The sequence below is a fragment of the Oncorhynchus mykiss genome, chromosome 11 (genome assembly GCF_013265735.2).
Source record: "Oncorhynchus mykiss isolate Arlee chromosome 11, USDA_OmykA_1.1, whole genome shotgun sequence".
NCBI lineage: Eukaryota > Metazoa > Chordata > Actinopteri > Salmoniformes > Salmonidae > Oncorhynchus > Oncorhynchus mykiss.
Window position 1 is genome coordinate 45,238,113 of NC_048575.1, and position 24,598 is coordinate 45,262,710.

The 24,598-nt window shown below is 40.6% G+C and overlaps 1 protein-coding gene across 4 annotated transcripts in view; it reads left to right on the forward strand.

Annotated features, from left to right (window-relative positions):
* The window catches only part of LOC110535735 (fibrinogen C domain-containing protein 1), a 223,208-nt gene that overhangs the window by 48,267 nt on the left and 150,343 nt on the right, over window positions 1-24,598 (forward strand). Inside the window, exons 1-2 of one of the 4 annotated variants that reach the window (XM_021620948.2) lie at window positions 4,678-5,155; window positions 5,363-5,445. The exons of 2 other annotated variants lie outside the window; for them this stretch is intronic. In XM_021620948.2, coding sequence (XP_021476623.1) covers window positions 5,374-5,445 — 72 coding nt within the window. In that variant the 5' untranslated portion in view covers window positions 4,678-5,155; window positions 5,363-5,373. Of the gene's footprint in view, window positions 1-4,662; window positions 5,446-24,598 lie in introns of those variants that run through there. One more of the 4 variants, XM_036935523.1, reaches the window with a different exon arrangement.

The window sequence follows — 24,598 nt, forward strand, 5'->3', positions numbered from 1 at the left end:
GCTTGCTGTTCGGGGTTTTAGGCTGGGTTTCTGTACAGCACTTTGAGATATCAGCTGATGTAAGAAGGGCTATATAAATAAATTTGATTTGAATATCCAGCAACTTCGCACAGCCATTAAAGAGGAGTGGGACAACATTCCACAGGCCACAATGCAATCTGATCCACTCTATGCGAAGGAGATGTGTCACGCTGCATGAGGCAAATGGTGGTCACACCAGATGCTGAATGGTTTTCTGATCCACACCCCTACCTTTAAAAAAAAGTTATGTGACCAACAGATGCATATCTGTATTCCTACTAATACGAAATCCATAGATTAGGGGAAAATTAATTTCCTTATTTGAATTATAACTCAGGAAAATCTTTGAAATTGTTGAATGTTGCATTTGTATTTGTATTTTTGTTCAGTATATATTAGTTGACTGGCTGACTGACTCAATGACTCAGAGTTGTCTTTCAAATTTTCAGACTTTAAAACTCCATTCAGAAAATTAAAGATCGGGCCAACAAATAAGTCATACTTTCCATCTGTCACGTAGAGTAGGCCAGAAGGCTAAACTGGATAACCTAACCTCTATCAAAATAAAAAGATGGCGGAGCTGCAAAAGTTCTTCTGTGCAAAGGTGTTTATTTACAAGTGATTCCGGAACAAAAGACAACAGTACTGCCATCAACGTCTACCTTATGGGACAGCTTAAAAACAATGCTGCCCCATCCACAGCTCAATCCAAAAAATGCCTCCCTAGAGACTGGAGAGAGGCTCCTTTTGTAGGGCTAGCCCCTCCCCTCAGAACAATTAACCCCAATTAATTAATCAATTAACAATACAAACCTACATTTTCCATGAACTAAACATACTAAAGGATATACATTGCAACACGGTTTTAAACAATATCACAACATAACATTTACAACATTACATCACTACTGACAATATCTTTCAATATGCCCATATGCATTAATGAGCCATTTGGGACATGCACTATAAAGCCAACCCAAGTCCCTTAGCTCGGGTCCTTTTCCAGCATACCCGGAAGCTACAGAGATGGAGAGAGAGGAACAGAACAAACAAAAAATGCGCTCATCCACAACATTGATAAGTATAATAATTATTGTATCTCTCAAATATGAACATTGACAAGTGTGAAATGCCTGCACCAAGACAGAAGTTAATTTGTGTGTCGACCCACATTGTTAACTTATGGTATAATGGCGCAGGGAGGAGTGATGAATATGTGTGTGCGTTAAAGAACCAAATGCTGCCTGCGGCCAGTGACGGACTTCTACGTCACACCATCGGAAAGCTATTCACGTCAGCCTCCAGTCCCAACAATAGAAAGTTTCCTTTCCAATTTATCTACATTTTCTTCTTTCGGGGATGTGTTTCATATACTCCTATTCTTCATGCAGTTATTTATTGGTGCTTTAACTTAAGATAGTATTTTTCCTCCATTTTAAGGGCCACTTTACAAATTAGACGGCTGCCTCTGACAGTCCTGCTCACTCTGCCAGATGATTACAGGCTTCTACCCCTCCGTGCATGAAGGCTCTTCATATGATTGGTATGGCCAGAGCAGGTCACATCCTCACAGACACACACTTCCTCTGCACAGATTCAACAAGGATATTCATTATGGCACTGCTTGTGAATCCACATTGTAGGCTACTTTTCAACTATACCTCGGAAATCGGACAGGCTTCATTTGATGGTTGGTTTTTGAATGACATAGAATGAACAGGGTGAATTGATTGGTTTCTTGAGAAGGATTTGAGACACTGCATTGTACGTGATTTCTCAAATGTGAATTCAACACCTTTTCTTAGACATGGGGACCAACATATTCAAGGTTATAGCACAAACTCCTACATTTACAGTAGACATGTAATGTTTATAGGACCCTCTCGAAAATGAGATGGTGAAAAAAAAACTTCACGGTTGTTTTTGTATGGTTTATTGTTTTTGTCGGCGTCATCCCAATAAAAAGGAATATGTACGCTCATCACGCTGCACCTTGGTCGTCTTCCAGCAACGGCCGTGACAGATGACAGCTTTGCACACTATACACAGGGCATTGTCCCCAATCAGCAGATGGCACCGGAGAGGATGGCTGACGTTTTACGTGCTCATAAACAAGTGTGCTACTTTGTTCGTTTTTTTGCGTTGTTTGTAACTTATTTTTAACTTATTTTGTACATAATGTTGACCTACCATCTCTTAAAAAAAATTACTTCTGGACATCAGAACAGCAATTACTCACCTCGAACTGGAAGAAGCTTTTTCCTTTAACGAGTCCAACACAAAGGATATACTCCTTTCTCAGGAACAAGCCCAAATCCCTGTCATTTACCTTCTGAGAATTTGTAGGCGAGCGAGTAAACCCCCACTGCCATCCTTTCTATTGGCCAACTTGGAATCATTGGAAAATAAAAATCGATGGCCTACGAACAAGATTACACAGAGACGCGTACAAAGCTCTCCCTCACCCTCCACTTGGCAAATCTGACCATAATTCCATCCTCCTGATTTCTAAGAAAGTGGTCAGATGAAGCAGATGCTTTCACTAAGACAGAGTGGAATATCTTCTGTGATTCCTCCGATGACATTGAGGAGTACAACACATCAGTCACCGGCTTCCTCAATAAGTGCATCGATGAAGTCGTCCCCACAGTGACCATACGTACATACCCCAAACAGAAACCATGGATTACAGGCAATATCCGCACTGAGCTAAAGGGTAGAGCTGTCACTTTCATGGAGAGGGACTCTAACCTGGAAGCTTATAAGAAATCCTGTTATGCCCTCCGACGAACCATCAAGCAGGCAAAGCATCAATACAGGGCTAAGATCGAATCGCACTATACCGGCTCCGACGCTCGTCGGATGTGGCAGGATTTGCAGACTATTACAGACTACAAAGGGAAGCACATCCGCGAGCTGCCCAGTGACATGAGCCTACCAGACGATCTAAATTACTTCTATGCTCGCTTCGAGGCAAGCAACACTGAGGCATGCATGAGAGCATCAGCTGTTCCGGACGACTGTGTGATCACACTCTCCCTAGCCGATGTGAGTAAGAACTTGTGAGAATGCTATTCATTGACTACAGATCAGGGTTCAAAACCATAGTGCCCTCAAAGCTCATCACTAAGCTAAAGATCCTGATACTAAACACCTCCCTCTGCAACTGGATCCTGGACTTCCTTACGGGCCGCCCCCAGGAAGTAAGGGCAGGTAACAACACATTTTCCACGCTGATCCTCAACACGGGGGCCCATCAGGGGTGAGTGTTCAGTCCCATCCTGTACTCCCTGTTTACTCATGACTGCATGGCCAGGCACGACTCCAACGCCATCATTAAGTTTGCTGATGACACAAAAGCGGTAGAACTGATCACCGACAAAGATGAGACAGCCTATAGGGAGGAGGTCAGGGACCTGGCCATGTGGTGCTTTGTTTACTAGCCATGTTTACTCGTGATCAAGACAAAGGATATGATTGTGGACTATAGGAAAAGGAGGACTGAGCACGCCCCCATTCTCATTGATGGGGCTATAGTGGAGCAGATTGAGAGCTTCAAGTTCCTTGATGTCCATATCACCAACGAACTAACATGGTCTAAACACACTAAGACAGTCGTGAAGCAGGCACGACAAAACCTATTCCCCCTCAGGAGACTGAAAAAATGTGGCATGGGTCCTCATATCCTCAAAAGGTTCTGCAGCTGCACCATTGAGAGCATCCTAACTGGTTGCATCACTGCCTGGTATGTCAACTGCTCGGCCTCTGACTGCAAGGCACTACAGAAGGTAATGCGTACGGCCCAGTACATCACCGGGGCCAAGCTTCCTGCCATCCAGGACCTCTATGCCAGGCGGTGTCAGAGGAAGGCCCTTAAAATAGTCAAAGACTCCAGCCTCCCTTGTCATGGGCTGTTCTCTCTGCTACTGCATGGCAAGCGGTACCAAAAGGCTTCTTAACATCTTCTACCCCCAAGCCATAAGACTCCTGAACAGCTAATCAAAGGGCTACACAGACCCCTTTTTTTTACGCTGCAGCCACTCTCTGTTTATTATCTATGCAGTCACTTTACCTCTACCTACATGTACATATTGCTATTGTTCTTTTACTGCTGCTGTAAAATTATTTGTTACTTTAATTTTTTACTTAACACTTATTTTTCTTAAAACTGCATTGTTGGATAAGGGCTTGAAAGTAAGCATTTCACTGTAAGGTGAAATGTTATCACTGTCACTGTTGTATTTGGCACATGTGACAAATAAAATTAGATTTGATATGATTTGAATCATTGCCCTGGGGCATTGTGATTTTTATTTTATTTTTCAGTCCAGAGGAAAGAGTGCCTCCTACTTGCCCTCCAACACCACTTCCAGCAGCATCTGGTCTCCCATCCAGGACCAACCCTGTTTAGCTTCAGAGGCAAGCCAGCAGTGGGATGCAGGGTGGTATGCTGCTGGCAAATGATAGAAGGGCAATGATAGAAGGGCAATGTTGAATGTCTGTAACTTCCATCACATGAAGAAGAAAGCAACAAGCTATCCTCCTGTTGAAATGTTAAGCGACTCAATTAATGACCTGCATCCTCATCTCAGAGGGAGTTGAAACGGGTGCGTAAAGCCCATGCAGGAATAGGCATTCATGTAACATAGTGGCACACACACTGTCTGCGCACGCACTTGCACAGCGAACGGAATCATTGAGGGAGGCACACGCATTGAGGCTTGGATTTCACGTCTTGCCAAGTGCAATGTGCTTCTAATCTGAAAGACTGCGCCTTGAATCCTATCAGAGAGTTGCTTCATGCTTATTAAGTTAAGGTAAAACAGAGGCGGTTGAATATCTTACCCGAGCTCTCTCACATTTTAACAAGGACATAGCCCACGCGTAAAACCTTGACAGGACACTGGGCAACATTTTGAGTCTGAGAACAATTGAAATAGAAGGGGTTTTATTCTAGATTCTGGTTAACGACGGGTTCTTTTTTGTTTCTTTAGGAACGGAAAATCTGCAACGCATCAAACGCGCACTGCCAAAATGCACGTGGATTATTTTTTTACACTGTAACAAGAAGGAACGTTGTAGCAATTTCACAATTGTGGAAATTCAAAGCAACTATTTGCAAGGGGTCCTACAAGTATGTATGATTTCAACATGTTTGTAGTACTAGATTCCCATGATCTGGACCTCCGTTAGAATTGTAGAGATATGTGCAGTGAAGTAGCCTCGTTTTGTGTGTGAGAACCTTTTTTCCCTTCTTATTGGAGTATTTCAAACACGCATATACCCTGGTATGTTGATGACACTCTTCCTTTACCAATGATGTCAAATCTCGGATTTTAAGAATTTCAGAGAATGGTCAATGATCGATGGACAATCATGAACAGTGTGTCAGAACTCGAAGATGGACAACAGCATAAATCTCAGGTAGGCATTACATGCTGCACAGACTCATTAATTGATCTGCTCTGCTCAAAAACAAAAAAAACAGGTGTAAAGCCTGCAGGCACCATCAAAGTATTTCCTAAAATAGACTGTGGCTCCTAATAATGCAAAACTATTGCACGTAATTACACAGAAAACGAATACACATTTATTTCGTGGGGAACTAAATGTGCCTATTTAGGGAAAGCCTGTACCAATGTTTATTCATTGTTTTGACTTTGAAATTATGCTAATATGATGAGAATTATACATATTTAATTATAATAGTATATAATGTACTGGTAAATCCATAAATTGCTATTGAATCGCTTGAGTTGATGATGATTTCTAATTGACAAATGGCAAGATGTCCGAATGATCCTGTAGAAACAGAAATGAGCTAAATCCTGTCTATCTTTGGGATTTATCCTTAGGTTTTTTTTTTATTGAAATATTTTTCATTCATTTGTCGGTCCACTTACTTTACAATTTGTGCATCTATAGGGACATTAGCCTTTCAGCTGTCCAGCTGCATTTTTTTTTTTATTAGATTTTTGTATAAATATCCATCGAGGTAAAAAAAAGAAAGGAAAAAAAAGAAGAAAAGAAAAAGGCATTACTGCAAAGTGGAGGAAACTGATGTTGAAACAGTTTCTTATCTCCCATATTAACTTTATAACACTCACACAAATGAGTGAGGGCACTTCTATGCTAGTTAAACATCTCAGTGGAGTATTTGGCATTGTGAAATGGCATACATACTAGGCTAAATTTGTCGAAAGGTATTATGTCGCTTGGTGTCTTTTAATGTAGCTTGGTGTCTGAGATTATATATATTTTTTTGGCATGATACTCTCTTCTGGCTGTGTATTAGAGAACAGCATTATGGATCTTGTTACTAATATACTTCTGTAGGAAACCTGTGTTTTTCTGCTTTTTGTTCAGTTGAAAGCCTGTATTTCTGGCCACAGGTGAACCAGGGTATCAGAACCTCATCAGCTGCTTATCACAGGTGGACAACCACCATGCATGTTTTTCTCTCATTATCATAATGAGTATGATGTAGACTTCACACACACACACACACACACACACACACACACACACACACACACACACACACACACACACACACACACACACACACACACAGAGAGAGAGACAGAAAGAGAGCTGTCTCCATGTAAGCCCAATGAATTTCTTTCATTGCTCCCATTTGGACCAGCTATCATTGACATGTTTGTTACAGTTGCATCATCAACACTGTTTAATGACTGCTTTGTTAAGTATTTCAACTGACCAAACCCAAATCTTGATTTTGTCCTTCACTCATGCAACACAATACAAATTCATTTACGAATCATCCTTTCATTGAAACCAGTTAGGAATTCATTGGCTGCTTTGACTGGTGTTTCTCAATATAATCTCAATTAAGCCAGAACGAAAGTCTTGCATAATAGGTATGCTGCCCAATTAAGTTATGGGTCCATTTATGTTAAAGGAGAAGTTTGCCTTTTTTTCAACCAAATCTCAATTTTTTATGTAAGTGGCATGTTATAGAAAGGACCAGACACTTTTTTTTCGATTTCACTTTTTATTTTCTACAACCAGCAATTCACTTCCTCATCCTGCAGTACAGGGGCTCTGAAAAAATAATTGCTCCAAAAAACACACATTTCCTTTTAGAAACTGAAATGCTCCCAATATAGTGATGCACGTCTTTAGATGTTGTACACATGAAATTGTGCCATTCTGAACTTTAACCGCAACGTTATATATCATCTTGTTCAACTCAAACTGTTTCCCCCTATCCAGCTGTTTCATTCTCTGTGTAGCCTGCTGTTAGAATGGACAGAGCGGTATCGCAACAAAATGGAATATAACGTTGCGGATAAAGTTCGGAATGACACAATTTCATGTGCACAACATCCAAAGACGTGCATCACTATACTGAGAGCTTGCACGTTTCTAAAAGGACATATGTGTGTTTTTGGAACATTTGTTCATGTTTATTCATGCTGCAGGATGAGTAGGTGAATTGATGGTTGGGGTAAGTTTATTTTAAAAAAGCATCTGCACCCTTCCTTAGCATGCCATTTACATTGAACATTGGTTATAAAAAAAGCTAAATTTCCCTTTAAGAGAAGCAATTACAGGCCCAGTGCAGTCAGAAACGTGATTGTTCTGTGTTTTATATATATTTCCACACTAAGAGGTTGGAATAATTGTGAAAATTATGATAATTCCCTTTTAGTGTAAGAGCTGTTTGAAAAGACTGCCTGTAATTTCAGACTGTTTTGGTGGGATGGAGTTTTGGCCTTGGTACATCCCGTAAAGTGCAACTAATGGAGTTAGAACTAAAGGCGAAGTTGGAGCAAAAACTATTTTGAGCTTGAAAAACAAATTACTGCTTGAGCTGTGCCCACAGATAAAGATAAAGATCGTATCTGCCAGTTTGTCATTACTGGCATGAGAAAGAAACAGTCTCTGTGTCCTAAGTTGAAACAGAAAAATGAGAGGGAGAAAAGGTTGTTTCTTCTTGTTGGAGCACTCCAGTTCATCAAGATTTTGGTTCAGATGTGTATGAACCTTTTAAGTGGCGATGCTGTTAAGCAGCCAATGAAAATACTGCGAGACACTGGGGCAGCCGATTCCTTCATTTTGGAGGGTGTTTTACCTATGTCTGACACTTTTTATTTTTGTTATTTATTTTATTGAATATCCGAAATATACAATATACTTGCAGTGAAGCCGCTCAACAACTACACCACACCAGTCATCCAACAGACTCCCATTCAGAGGGACACACAGAAGCATCCAGGGTCAATTCCCTGCTCAAGAGCACGTTGACAGATCTCACACCAGGCCAAAAAACGTGAACCCGAACCCTCCAAGATCCCCACCCCCCCCCATAGTTCCCCAATAGCTGTCCCTCAACCATTCGAGACCCCTCCCACAGTCCCCCCAAGAAGAAAAATAAAAAATACAATTGATTCCATTCCCCACCCCCAAGAACCCCCCAATGCACCAACAACCAAGATAATTAACTAAAGAGACAGAAGAAAACAGCAAACAACAATGCAAAAAAAACAAAGAACAACTAAAATCAGAACAACAATGCCTATGTCTGACACTTCAGCAACTGGCTACAGTGTGTTAGTACAAGGCGTGGAGATGGGTTGCATGGAAGTTCCTTTGAATAATGTGGAGCTCTAGTCTGATCTTATTTCTGGTTCCGTTGTCGTTGGAGTGAGGCCTAGCCTACCAGTGAAGGGGGTCTCATTCATTTTGGGAAACGATTTGACTGGAGGGAAGGTCGTGCCAAATCCTGTCGTTTGTAAGGAACCCAGAGTAGAGGAACCTGATGGGTTATCAGAAAGTACCCTAGAGCAGTGATTCCCCCCATGGGGGTCGTGGTAGGATTTTAACAGGTCACGTGACTTGTGCAAACAAATAAATATATATATATAACATTATTTTGAAAGTCAACCACCGCACAGCTTATTGTTGCTGACTTTACATAATGTTACCTGTAGCATGCGCTGCACCGCTTGTTGTTGCTGACGTTACATAACTTGACCGCTACACATACAGGCCTGCATGCTCTGCATTGCTTATTGTTGCTGACTTTACATAACGTTACCTGTAGCATGCGCTGCACCGCTTGTTGTTGCTGACGTTACATAACTTGACCGCTACACACATGCGTGCATGCGCTGCACATGTTTTCAAACCACTCGCACACTCAAAACAAACTCTGAACCAATTATATTAATTTGGGGACAAGTCGAAAACCATTAAACATGTATGGCAATTTAGCTAGCTAGCTTGCAGTTGCTAGCTCATTTGTCCTGGGATATAAACACTGGGTTGGAATTTTCCTGAAATGCACAAGGTCCTCAACTCCGACAATTAATCCACAGATTAAACGATAAAACAATTTTCGTTTGTCATCTCTCCTCCTTCCTTCAGGCTTCTTCTTCTTATTTTGGACTCAATATGGTGGTTGGCAACCAACTTTGTAGCATTACTACAACCTACCGGAGTGTAGACCTTCATCTTTCAATCACCCACATGGCTATATGCTCCTAAAAACCTATCTGGAGATGGCACATGGGTATATGCTTCTAAAAACCAATGAGGAGATGAGAGAGGCTGGACTTGCAGCGCGTTGAGCGTCACAAATGGAACCAATTTCTATTTTAGTGCCTGGCCACCCGGATGCTCGCTGAGGTGCGCGAGCAGTGTGGGTGCAATGATTGAATAACAATAAATTGTATGTGTACATTTATTTTGCAACTCTTGCGCACGCGACGTGTCAGATCGTTCTCGCCCTACACACACACACACACACACACACACACACACACACACACACCACACACACACACACACACACGCACGCACGCACACACACATGCTGATCGAATAAAAATTTCAACCTGCAACATTGTTTGTTTTAAATGTGACATCCAATCAGATAATACAGATCTTCTTCTGACAGCTAGCTTGATGGACAGCTAACTATGCAGATGTGTTCTGCAGGCATTGCACATGTTGATAGTTAGCTGTCGTTTAACTCATGTAACCAAGCTGTCAGAGTAAAATCTGCGACAATTAAAAAAAAAAAGTGCAGTTCCCTCTTCATCTACTGCTGCTTCCAATGTCAACAACAAGGCAGACAACCCGGTCCTTGTCAAGAAGAGAAAATACTACCACGACTTCATCAAATATGGTTTTACATAAGACAGGCAGGGTGAGTGTGGAATGCAGTGCGTCCTATGCAATGAGCTGTTAGCTAATGAGTGCATGAAACCCTCCAAAATTAAAAGGCATCTGGACACCAAGGATCCAAGCCACAAAGATAAGACAGCTGACTTAAAAAAAGTAAACATCTGAAGGCCTCACAAGATTCATTGAAGAACGTATGCATGGTACAAGAAAAGGCACTTTGTGTATCATACCTTGTCGCCCAGTGCATTGCTAAATGCAGAAAATCCCACACCAGCGCAGAAGATCTCATACTCCCTGCTGCAATTGATATGTGCACTGAAATCTTGGGAGAGTCACCTGCCAACAAACTTGACACCATGAGGATAAAAATCCAGGACATGTCAGAGGACATAATGCACCAGACATCAGAGCGCATCAGTACAAATGGCCATTACACACTGCAGCTTGATGAATCCACAGATGTGGCTAGCCATGCAATTTTAATGGTCTATGTCAGACACGTCTGGGATAATAACATCATTTTTTTATTTGTATTTATTTAACTAGGCAAGTCATTTAAGAACAAATTCTTATTTACAATGATGGCCTAGGAACAGCAGGTTAACTGCCTTGTTCAAGGGCAGAATGACAGATTTTTGCCTTGTTGGCTCAGGGATTCAATCCAGCAACCTTTCAGTTACTGGTCTGATGCTCTAACCACTAGGCTACCTGCCACCCTAAAACATCAACATGTTAGTGTTGGAGCAGTTAGTGCTGATTTGCCCACCACCACAGAGACTGTCTTTAACACAATGGATATGTACCTGGGCTTCGTGGGACTGGCGTGGGATGGGTACATCGGTGTGACCACTGATGAGGCAGCTGCCATGACGGGAAAGCACTCTGGAGTAGTAAAGCGGATCCTGGAGCGTGCACCGAGTGAGACTTGGAATCACTGCTTCCTACACAGGGAGGCATTGGCAGCGAAGGACATGGTGCCTGAGCTCCACACCATTTTCCAGGATATGATCAAGTGTGTTAACTATATCAAAAAGAGTTCCACGAAAAGCAGGTGTTTCCAGGCCTTCTGCAGGGATATGGGTAGCGAGCACGAGCAGGTGCTTTATCATGCAGGGGTAAAGTGTTGGATCACTTTCATGAACTTCGAGCGTAGATTGCTGCGTTTCATTCGGAAATCAAGTCACCTCTGGCCGAACATTTGGATTGTGAGGAATAGCTTGCACAGGTTGCCTACCTGGCAGATATTTTTTTATCATCTCAATTCGCTCAATCTGTCAATGCAAGTGAGGGGACACAATTGATTAGAACAAAGGGACAAAGTGGATGCCTTCAAGATGAAACTTACTGTTCGGGCAAATCATGTTTCTAACAGGATAATTTACATTATTTCCTTCAAGATTTTGAACCTGATCAACAAAGTGCACTGCAACACACTGAAAAAAAAAAACATTAAACAGCGTCTTGTCAAGCTGCAGGGAAAGTTTTGTGACTTCTTCCCGGAGAAGTACAGAAGACAAGACGACTGGATACGGGATCCCTTTCAATTTGAGATGGGAAGCGTCATTTTGCCAAGCAACTGTAATTTGATCGCGGCTTGAGCATGCGTTTCCCAGAAATGACACTGCCGCAGTTCTGGTGCAGCGTAGTATGAGAGTATCCGGTTGGAAGGCCAAGATGGCGTCTTGAACAGACACTTTTTTTTTTACCAAACTCCGCACCAAACCATAAAGATTGTGAAAAAAACATGTTTACAGTCATTGCTATTGCTATTTTTATTTGTTCAAGATATAAGAGCTTTCCTGTGACATGAATAATAATTGGATAATTGATTTTGGCATGTCCATGCGAAGTGATGACAAAAAAAGAGGGGGAGAAGCTAGCTGTTCTATTGCTAATCAACAAGAGAGGAATGTGCCTGTAGACAACTGCCATAACTACACTTGGCCTATGGATAATCTCATGCTTTCGAATGCTGTTGAAGATGACGAGTTCCCCTTTTTACCAGTTACTCCGTGCAAACCTCCACCCTCCAAAAAACCCAACATGGACTCTGACATCGTGGCTACCCTCTCCTTACTCATCAACTCCAGGTCTGATGCCATTTAGAAAATGGTAGACGCGAACACCATGGTAATTGAAGGCTTGAAAAAGACTCGAGTTTGCATGTGGTGAAATCACGGATGTGAAAATGAGAGTGGCTAAAGTTGAAAAAGGTGTGGAAAAGGTGGAACAGAATAAAAATGATTTCCATAGACGTCTCACTGATCTAGAGAAATACACAAGAAGATTGAATCTGAGATTACGACGTGCCAGAGGTGGAGAATGAGGATGTGCGACGAGAGGCTATCCGCATCTGCCAAGAAGTTATGCCTGCAGAGAAGAACAAAGTTGGTGACACCATCGACGTTGTGCATCGCCTCGGCAAGAAGCAACAGCAAAATGATTCAAGACCAAGGGGTATCATCATCCTCTTCACTGCCAGATTCTACAGGGATGCTGTCTGGAAAGCTGCTAGGAAGAATGCGTTCCTTCAGACCCATGGTCTGCGTTTTGCCAAGCAACTCAGCCCGGAGGACATAGAAGAAGGAACAAGTTGTGGCCAATGATCAAGAAAGCACGAAATGAGGGAAAGCCTGCTTGCTTCATCAACTGTTTGGAAATCTATATTCCTCTCTAGATTCCTACCAGAAGGAACCGATTGATGGTTTCAGCCATGGTATTCTCAATTTCCTTGTATTGATTAACATTACCTAACAAGCCTCTGGTGACTATTTTTCGGAATACCCAGGTACCTCAATAATTTATTAGCTTGTTATTGAATGACTACACCAGAAGAAGGCCTACATTGTTGAAACACAGTCTGGCTTTTCAATTTAAGTTGACTTAAATGGTGCAGATCTCTTCCATATCGCTTACATTCACTGCTCCAACGTTTTTGACTCATCCCACAGTTTATACTTTTATATTATCTTTGTTGTTTTGCATTTGTCTATAATTCCTCTTAATGCTAGGGGGTTACGAAACAATGTGAAGTGCAAGGCCTTATTTTTATTTGCTAAACAATTTCAAACAGATTTTTCAAGAGTCTCACTCAATTTCTGCTGATGCCAATTTAACCTTGGTAGAGCATCCTACTGGAAGCTAAATAGCTCGTTATTAAATAATAATATAGTTAAGTTTAAGATTAAAGATCTGCTCTCACACTTTTGGGAAAGGGCTTGTGAAGAAAAATCTTTTTGCAAGAACTGGGAGCTCTTTAAATTTGACGTGTCCAAATACCTTAGAAAATAGGGTAGTAATCTTGCTAAAACCAGAAGAGCTGAGGAGGAATTAAGATGAGGTCCCCAGCTGGCCTCTCTGGGGAGGAGAAGATGGAACTGATTGAGTTACAAAATAATCTGGATAATATACTGTTACTAGATTAAAAACAGAAGGAGCCTTTATTAGATCTAGGAAAATATTGTACTCTACAAATATCACTATCCATAAGTTAAACATTGATGGTTTTATTACAGATGACCAAACATGAATCGCTAAATACTGTAGCAATTTTTACAGGAAATTATATAGCTGAACCCATTAAATTTGAAGAGATTAAAGAACAATTAATCCCCAAGGGTTGATGGAATTACGTCAGAATTTTACAAATAAATTTGTATTCTTAATAATGACTATAAGATACTTACTACTTGCAAAAATAATTAAAGAAGTCCTGGATGCAATCATTGTTGAAACACAGTCTGGCTTTATGAGGAACAGACATATTTCTAACAATATCAGAGTAGTACTAGACATACTTGACTACTCAGACCTAATAACCGAGGATAGCTTCATATTATTTTTTAGATTTTTATAAAGCATTTGACACAGTAGAGCATCAGTTCCTCTTCCACTACCTTGAAAAATTAGTTTTTTTTTCTGTAAGGCTATTAAGACTCTCTATACAAATGGTAACAGCTCTATCAAACTGAAACATGGCACCTCACCTACAGTAGATTTGAGTTTAAGAGAGGAATTAGGCAAGGTTATCCTATCTCTCCGTATCTGTTTTTATTAATCACCCAACTTCTTACAATAATAGTCCTGTACAAGGTATTTCCATAGCTGGTAAAGAAATTATTATAAGCCAGCTGGCTAACGATACTACACTTTTTCTGAAAGACGCTAACCAAATTCCCATATCGATCAATAATAATACAATCCTTTTCCAAAGAATCTGGTCTATATCTTAACATTAATAAATGGGAAATCATGGCTGTTAAATATTGTGTGACACCTTCATGTTATGGTATTTCAGTGAAAGAAAAACTTACATATTAGGCATAACCATTACTAAGGATCAGAAGTCGAGGCTTACTGCATTTTAACCCTCTTATTAAACACATCTAAATCAATGGCTACAGAGTGACTTACCTTTTAATAGGAAGATTCCTAATAATTAAGGCTGAAGGTATCTCTAGGCTAACATATAGCACTCCATCTTTATATCGTGACGGTAAAATAAGGAAGGAGATAGACCAGATGCTTTTCAACTTTCTGTGGAGAAACTATACCCATTACATTAGGAAAACTGTTGTAATGAACACTTATGAGTATGGTGGGCTGAATTTTCTAGACTTACTACCTTATATAATACTTTTAAGATCAATTGGATAAAACAATTCCTAAATTTTACCTTTGGTGGCCTTAACTTCATGTTGGTTTGCAATTATAATATTGACAAAGTTCCAGTGAAACTCTATTTTTCATCGGCAGGTTTTCTTGTCATGGTCATTAATTTATAAGCATAATTTTCTCCACACAGATATTGTATATGGTATAATCGGGATATATTTTGTAAAACAAATACCCCTTTGTTTTTAGAATGTTGGTTCTGAAAATAATATCCTATTGGTCAGCCAACCTGTAAATGCAGAGTTTTTTTACTTAGTTATAAGGAATTCTTAGCACTTTACAAGATCCCTTTAACACCTAAATATTTTGCAATTGTTTTAGATGCCATTCCCTCGGGTGTTGTTTTATTATTCAGGAATGTCTCAATACCAGACCCTTGGAACCTACCTTCCATTAACCCTGTTGACTCATCAGTAGGAAAGATTTGTTTCTCTTTTGGTCCATTAAACAACAGAGCGATACGAACCTTGTTTCAGCAGGATGTTGTATCTATACCTTATGTCATTCCTTATTGGAATGGTTTTATAGATAATATCTGTTGGAAAAAAGTATGGATGTTGCCACACACATACCTTCTTGTGAACAAAATAAAGGATGTTTCTAAAGTATTCATAAATATTATCCTGCCAACCACTATATGAAGAAGTTTAAGAAAAACATAAACTCTAATTGTACCGTTTGTATTGACCATCCAGAAACGGTGTTTCATCTTTTTGGCATTGTATTCATGTAAGGAAACTGTGGCAAGACATAATTGAACACATTTATGAACATTTTACACTATTGTGGAGATATATACTGCTTGGATTCTTTACCTATGATAGAAAAAAGCTGAAGCATTTTTATGTAATTCATTTCATTAATCTTTTGGCCAAATTTCAGGATATGAATACTGACTATGTCCACTTCACCATCAGACCATTTTATTGGTAAACTAGACAGTATTGTAAAAGTTGTATCCAGAGGTAGAAAAATGATCTAGATCCTTTGAGGCTATGGAGGGATCCTTAGGGGGATCCTTAAATTGAGGCTATAGAGGCTATGGAGGGATCCTTAGGAGGGGTCCTTAAATTGTGGATTTAAAGGAAAACATGAGCATACATCAGCATACAATGACACCTTTGTTTTTATGCCCTGGATTTCTATCCCCTTGATATTATTGTTGGATCTTATTTTAACTTCTTATGACTGCAGGGGCACTATTGAGTAGCTTGGATGAAATGTGCCCAGAATAAAAGGCCTGCTCCTCAGTCTCAGTTGCTAATATATGCATATTATTAGTAGTATTGGATGGGAAACACTCTGAATTTTCTAAAACTGTTTGAATGATGTCTGTGAGTATAACATAACTCATATGGCAGGCAAAAACATGAGAATAAATCCAAACAGGAAGTGAGAAATCTGAGGTTGGTATAATTTCAACCCATTCCCTATTGAAATCCCCTTGGGATATGTATGAAGATTCACTTCCTAGGGCTTCCACTAGATGTCAACCGCCTATAGAAATTTAAATGAGGCTTCTACTGTGTTGTGGGACTGAATAAGAGGGGAATTAATCAGACTACTGGCAGAGAGCCAGTTCCAGGTATCGCGCATAGCACATGATATCTTCATGTGTTCCGTTCCTCCTCAAGACACAGGATTTATGATAAAAACATCCTAATGATTGATTCTGTACTTAGTTTGAAATGTTTCTTCGACCTGTAATATAACCTTTTGAAGTTTTTGTCCGGCGATTTGGTCGTCCAGCACCAGCGTTTGGATAGGTGTACCAAACTCGCTAACAAAAGTAGCTAATTGGACATAAATAACGGACATTATCGAACAAATCAAGCATTTATTGTGGACCTGGGATTCCTGGGAATGCATTCTGATGAAGATCATCAAAGGTAAGGGAATATTTATCATGTAATTTGTGGTTTATATTGACTCCAAAATGGCGGATAATGTTATTATATTTCTGAGTGCCGTCTCAGATTATTGCATGGCTTGCTTTTTCCGTAAAGTTTTTTTAAATCTGACACAGCGGTTGCATTAAGTAGAGGTATATCTATAATTCCATGTGTATAACTTGTATTATCATCTACATTTATGATGAGTATTTCTGTTGAATCAATGTGGCTATGCAAAATCACTGGATGTTTTTGGAACTAGTGAACGTAATGCGCCAATATAAACTCAGATATTTTGATATAAATATGAACTTTATCAAACAAAACATACATGTATTGTGTAACATGAAGTCCTATGAGTGTCATCTGATGACGATCATCAAAGGTTAGTGATTTATTTTATCTCTATTTGGGCTTTTTGTGACTCCTATCTTTGGCTGGGAAAATGGCTGTGTTCATTCTGTGGCTTGGTGGTGACCTAACATAATTGTTTGTGGTGCTTTCGCTGAAAAACATATTTGAAATCGGACACTGTGGTGGGATTAATAAGAAGATTACCTTTAAAACGATATAAGATACATGTATGTCTGAGGAATTTTAATTATGAGATTTCTGTTTTGAATTTGGCGCCCTGCACTTTCACTGGCTGTTGTCATATCATCCCGTTAACGGGATTGCAGCCCATTAATAGCTAACATTTCGATGGCCATAATGAATAAATATGCTGATAATGGACAACCTTGTTTTACTCCCCTTAACAGTTTGATTCTTTCTGCGAAGTAGCCATTATTTACAATGTTACATCTATGGTTACCTTACATAACTTTAACCCATTGTATAAGAGATTCTCCAAAATGTAAATATTCGCGACATTTATACTGGACAAAACAATATAAACATTTAAAGTGTTGGTCCCATGTTTCATGAGCTGAAACAAAGTATCCCAGAAATGTCCCATACACGTAAAAAGCTTATTTATGTTTACATCCCTGTGTCACAAAAGTGTGTATAGGTGGCAGGGAAGTCAGGCGCAGGAGAATAAACTTGTTAAATGGAGTTTTTAATAAAACAAAACAACTCCCAAACCATAAATACAAATTAAACAAATTAGGTACGAGGACCCAAACAACACGAGGACCCAAACAACACGAAACTGAAACAAGAAACAACCTCTGACAAAGACATGATGGGAAATAGAGGGTTAAATACACAACAGGTTATGAATGGGATTGAAACCAGGTGTGTAGGAAGACAAGACAAAACCATTGGAAAATGAAAAATGGATCAATGATGGCTAGAAGACCAGTGACGTCGTCCGCCGAGCACCACCCGAACAAGGAGAGGTATCGACTTCGGCAGAAGTCGTGACACCCTGTTAGTGAGCATTTCTCCTTTTCCAAAATAATCCATCCACCTGACAAGTGTGGCATATCAAGAAGCGGATTGAACAGCATGATCATTATAAAGGTATTTGTATTTATTATGGATCCCCATTAGCTGCTGCCAAGGCAGTAGCTACTCTTCCTGGTGTCCGGCAAAATTAGGGCAGTTATACAATTTTAAAAACATTACTATACATTCATAACAGATTTCACAACACACTAAATGTGTGCCCTCAGGCCCCTACTCCGCTACCACATATCTACAACACAAAATACATGTTTAGAGCGGATGTTATCATGTCTGTGCACCTAGTCTCAGTGCAGTAGGTGCTCTTATTCTCCATGGACTTTACAGTGTCCCAGAACTGAGTTTGTGCTACAGGATGCAAATTCAGTCGTATGTTTTTTTCCCTTTCTTTCTCTTCTTTTCACATGACATTTTTACCTTTGTTTACAAAGCAGTATATACAAAATCTGGCCATTTCTCTAAGCGAACCCTGAGGGCTTTTAAAGTCCTGTTATCACTGACACCCCAGACGCCAGGTATCACCCTGGTGTAAAGCCACCCAGAGGAGTTGCAAATGACTTTGAACTCCTCCAGTAGCCGACTAGCGAACAACGAAAGGAGCGAGTGCATCTTCCAGAGAGATGTGGTAGCAACACACACACGTGCACACGCACGCATGCTCACGCACACACACACACACACACACACACAAGCCGTTAAAATTAGAGGAAATTACAGTGTAGTAGAGAGACATTAATGCTGTTGATGACTTTTGAGTGGACTTGGCATCTGTCACATCAGATCATAGACTGAAAGACTGTCAAGCACCATAATCCATTATGGACAATCTAATCAGGGTTTACAGTACATCTTAGAACTCTAACCAGCCATGTCAATCTGTCAGACTGGCCTCAAGTCATCCCAGTTCCAATGTGCATACCAAGCAAAGCAGTGTGGCCATTTGGCTTCCATTGGGCACACACTGGTTGAATCAGCTTTGTTTCCAAGTCATGTCAACGAAATTATGTTGAACCAACATGGAATTGACATCTGTGCCCTGTGGGATGCATGTTGATTAGAAATAATGAATATGATACGGAACTCATCTGCATTGTTTTTGCCAAAACACCAGAGTGCGCCAAATACAACAGATGTTGACCTTACCGTGAAATGCTTACTTACAAGCCCTTAACCAATAATGCAATTCAAGAAATAGTTAAGAAAATATTTACTAAATAAATTAAAGTGAAAAATCAATTAAGAAAGAACACAATAAAATAACAATAATGAGGCTATATACATGGGGTACCGGTACCGAGTCAATGTGTGAATCCAGCCAACATGTCAGATTTTAGAAAGGCTTTTCGGCGAAAGCATAAGAAGCTATTATCTGTAAACAAAGAGGGTAGCATATTTCAACCCTGCAGGCGCTACATAAAACGCAGAAATAATATGTCCCATAAACATCACAATTGCTCCTTTTGTTCGATTAATTCCGTCCATTTATATCCAAAATGTCCATTTATTTGGCGTGTTTGATGCAGAAAAAAACACCTTCCAAATTGCGCAACGTCACTACAAAATAACTTTGCCAAAACATTTCAAACTACTTTTGTAATACAACTTTAGATATTTTGAAACGTCAATAATCGATCAAATTGAAGAAAAGACATCAAACCAAGCTACTTTTTTAGTCTTGCGCAACTCTCAACAGTATTACGCAGTTCCTAGATGGCCGTACTTCTTCATTGCACAAATTAATAACCTCAACCAAATTCCAAAGACTGGTGACATCCAGTGGAAGCGGTAGGAACTGAAAACAAGTTCCTAAGAAATATCGTTTCCCAATGAGAACTCAGTGAACAGACAGAGACCTCAAAAAAATAATTCTGAACGGTTAGTCCTCGGGGTTTTGCCTGCTACATAAGTGCTGTTATACTCGCAGGCATGATTCAAACAGTTTTAGAAACTTCAGAGTGTTTTCAATCCAAATCTACTAATAATATGCATATCTTAAATTCTTGGCATGAGTAGCAGGAAGTTGAAATTGGGCACGCTATTTATCCAAAAGTGAAAATGCTGCCCGCTATACCTTAAGACTCCGGTACCGCTTGCCGTGCAGTAGCAGAGAGAACAGTCTATGACTTGGGTGTCTGTAGTCTTTGACAATTTTCCTCTGAGACCGCCTGTAGGTCCTGGATGGCAGAAAGCTTGGCCCCAGTGATGTACTTGGCCGTACGCTTTGAGGGTGTTGAACGCTGAGCTGTAGTCAATGAACAGCATTTTCACATGTTCCTTTTGTCCTGGTGGGAAAGGGCAGTGCTGAGTTAGATTGAGATTGCTGCATCTGTGCATTTGCTGGGGCTGTATGCAAATTGGAGTGGGTCTAGGGCTTCCAGGATGATGGTGTTGATTTGAATCATGACCACCCTCTCACAGCACTTCATGGCTACCGACGTGAATGCTTCGGGTCGGTAGTCATTTTGGTAGGTTACCTTCACTTGAGACATGTAGGTATTACTGACTCGATCTAGGAAAATATCAGTGAAGACACTTGTCAGTTGGTCCGCGCATGCTCGGAATACACGTCCTGGTAATACGTCTGGCCCCGCGGCCTTGTGAATATTCTCCTGTTAAAGGTCTTGCTTACATCAGCTACAGAGAGCGCGATTATACAGTCGTCCAGAGCAGCTGGTGCTCTCATGCATGCTTCAGTGTTGCTTGCCTTGAAGCGAGCAAAAAATGCATTTAGCTCGTCTGGTAGGCTCATAATAGTTTGTAAGCCCTGCCACATCCGACGAGTGTCAGAGCAAGTTTAGTAGGATTCAATCCAAGTCCCTAATTGACGCTTTGCCTTTTTGATGGTTCGTCTGAGGGCATACCAGGATTTCTCATAGTGTCCTGATTAGTGTCCCTTTCCTTGAAAGCATCAGCTCTAGCTTTTGTCTCGGTGCGGATGTTGCCTGTAATCCATGGCTATGGGTGTGTACGTATGTTTACTGTGGGGACAACGTCATTGATGAAGCCGGTGACTGAGGTGGTATACTCCTCAATGGACTTCGGATGAATCTCAGAACATATTCCATTCTGTGCCAGCAAAACATTCCTGTAGCGTAGCATCCGTGTCATCTGACCACTTCTGTATTGAACGAGTCATTGGTATTTCCTGCTTTAGTTTTTGCTTTTAAACAGGAACCAGAAGGATAGAATTATCGTCAAATTTTCCAAATGGAGGGAGAGCTTTGTCTGCGTCTCTGTGTGTGGAGTAAAGGTGTTCTAGAGTTGTTTTTTCCTCTCGTTGCACCTTTAACATGCAGGTAGAAAATAGGTCAAACGGATTTAAGTTTCCCTGCATTAAAGTCCCCGGCCACCTGGAGCGCCGCCTCTGGATGAGCGTTTTCCTGTTTGCTTATGGCCGTATACAGCTCATTGAGTACGGTCTTAGTGCCAGCATCGGTTTGTGGTGGTATATAGACAGATACAACAAATACAGATAGTTTTCATCTTGGTAAATATTGTGGTCTACAGCTTATCATGAAATACTCTACCTCAGGCGAGCAAATCCTTGAGACCTCCTTACATTTCGTGCACCAGCTGTTGTTTACAAATATACATAGACCGCCACCCCTTGTCTTACCAGAGGCCACTGTTCTATCCTGCAGAAATAGCATAAAACCCACCAGCTGTATGTTATCCATGTCGTGGGCAGCCATCCCCTCCAGCGCCATGAAATGACAGTACATGGTATTGTTGATACCTTTAAACCAGCGATATGGAAGAATGAAATTTACATTTTTGTAATTTAGCAGACATTCTTTTTCAATTATAGGGTTCATTGACCCGCTCAAGGACAGATTTTTCACCTCGTCAGCTCGGGGATTCAAACCAGCGACCTTTCAGTGACTGGCCCAACACTCTTAACCGTTAGGCTACCTGTCACCCATTCTCATACTAGGAAACTGTAGTTGACTGTTATTTCACTGAAGTATGTAAGTGTTGATCATAAATTAGAGTCATGGGGAAAGCTGCAAACACATTAGGAGAATGCCAGAAATGTCCATTAGCCTTCCGATGAGATCATTCCAACAGACAGTAGTAGATAATGTGTTTCTTAAAACTTGTGGGGTCTCTGTATTCTAGACTTCATTCCTTTGCATTTGGTATGGCTGATGTCGACCTTCTGCCAACATCTTCTAAGTTTCTAAACACATTGCTATGCATTGTCTGTTTTTCCCAGCTAATGCATTCTGTTCTGATTCATTCTGACCTATAGAGTTGCTGTGAGCCCCTAACTGAACAGACTGGATTATTGTGATTACCACCAGTGGCTGAAACTTTTCCTTTCCTTCCCTCCAATGATAAAACATTTCCATTTGCTTTCCACTTAAATGAGAGCTTAATGTTCATTTATCGTTGTAGTTGCAGGCAGGGCTGGGTCAAGATGAGGGATAAGGAGATGTATAATAATACAAATAATAACAACACATTGAATTTAAATTTTAATGTATATTTTCTACCTAGTGGTTGGTATCTTATGGCAACATGGCTCCTAATTGATAGTTCTCCCCTGAGATGCATCTGCTCTCCACCACTGATTTCAATGTTCAATATAATTTAACTATTACGAACCCCATTACCACCTCGTGATTCATTAATTTATATTATATTTAAACATTGAAGTCTTTATGCAACCGACTGATAGCAACTTTTTTTCTGTTTAATGTAATAACTTTGAAAACAGCACAGGCACCACCCACTCAGTGGCAGTTATTTGTTTTTTCACTCCCTTATGACATACACAAATTGTGAAGTGAAATGAAAAGAATTACCTGTTTCAAAAAATTATGAAAAATAAAAACAGAAACGTGATGCGTGCATATGTATTCACCCCCTTTGCTATGAAGCCCCTAAATAAGATCAAAATAAGATCTGGTGCAACCAATTACCTTCAGAAGTCACATAATTAGTTAAATAAAGTCCACCTGTGTGCTATCTAAGTGTTACGTGATCTCAGTTTTTATTTTTTTTATTTTTTTATTTCACCTTTTTTTAACCAGGTAGGCTAGTTGAGAACAAGTTATCATTTGCAACTGCGACCTGGCCAAGATAAAGCATAGCAGTGTGAACAGACAACACAGAGTTACACATGGAGTAAACAATTAACAAGTCAATAACACAGTAGAAAAAAGAGAGAGTCTATATACATTGTGTGCAAAAGGCATGAGGAGGTAGGCTATAAATAGGCCATATGAGTGAATAATTACAATTTAGCAGATTAACACTGGAGTGATAAATGATCAGATGAACATGTGCAGGTAGAGATACTGGTGTGCAAAAGAGCAGAAAAGTAAGTAAAATAAAAACAGTATGGGGATGAGGTAGGTAAATTGGGTGGGCCATATACCGATGGGCTATGTACAGCTGCAGCGATCGGTTAGCTGCTCAGATAGCAGATGTTTAAAGTCGGTGAGGGAGATAAAAGTCTCCAACTTCAGAGATTTTGCAATTTGTTCCAGTCGCAGGCAGCAGAGAACTGGAAGGAAAGGCAGCCAAATTAGGTTTTGGCTTTAGGGATGATCAGTGAGATATACCTGCTGGAGCGCGTGCTACGGGTGGGTGTTGCCAGCGTGACCAGTGAACTGAGATAAGGCGGAGCTTTACCTAGCATAGACTTGTAGATGACCTGGAGCCAGTGGGCCTGGTGACGAACATGTAGCGAGGGCCAGCCGACTAGAACATACAGGTCGCAGTGGTGGGTGGTATAAGGTGCTTTAGTAACAAAACGCATGGCACTGTGATAAACTGCATCCAGTTTGCTGAGTAGAGTATTGGAAGCTATTTTGTAGATGACATCGCCGAAGTCGAGGATCGGTAGGATAGTCAGTTTTACTAGGGTAAGTTTTGCGGCATGAGTGAAGGAGGCTTTGTTGCGAAATAGAAAGCCGACTCTAGATTTGATTTTGGATTGGAGATGTTTGATATGAGTCTGGAAGGAGAGTTTGCAGTCTAGCCAGACACCTAGGTACTTATATATCCACATATTCTAAGTCGGAACCATCCAGGGTGGTGATGCTAGTTGGGCGTGCGGGTGCAGGCAGCGAACGGTTGAAAAGCATGCATTTGGTTTTACTAGCGTTTAAGAGCAGTTGGAGGCCACGGAAGGAGTGTTGTATGGCATTGAAGCTCGTTTGGAGGTTAGATAGCACAGTGTCCAAGGAAGGGCCAGAAGTATACAGAATGGTGTCGTCTGCGTAGAGGTGGATCAGGGAATCGCCCGCAGCAAGAGCAACATCATTGATATATACAGAGAAAAGAGTCGGCCCGAGAATTGAACACTGTGGTACCTACATAGAGACTGCCAGAGGACCGGACATCGTGCCCTCCGATTTGACACACTGAACTCTGTCTGCAAAGTAGTTGGTGAACCAGGCAAGGCAGTCATTAGAAAAACCGAGGCTACTGAGTCT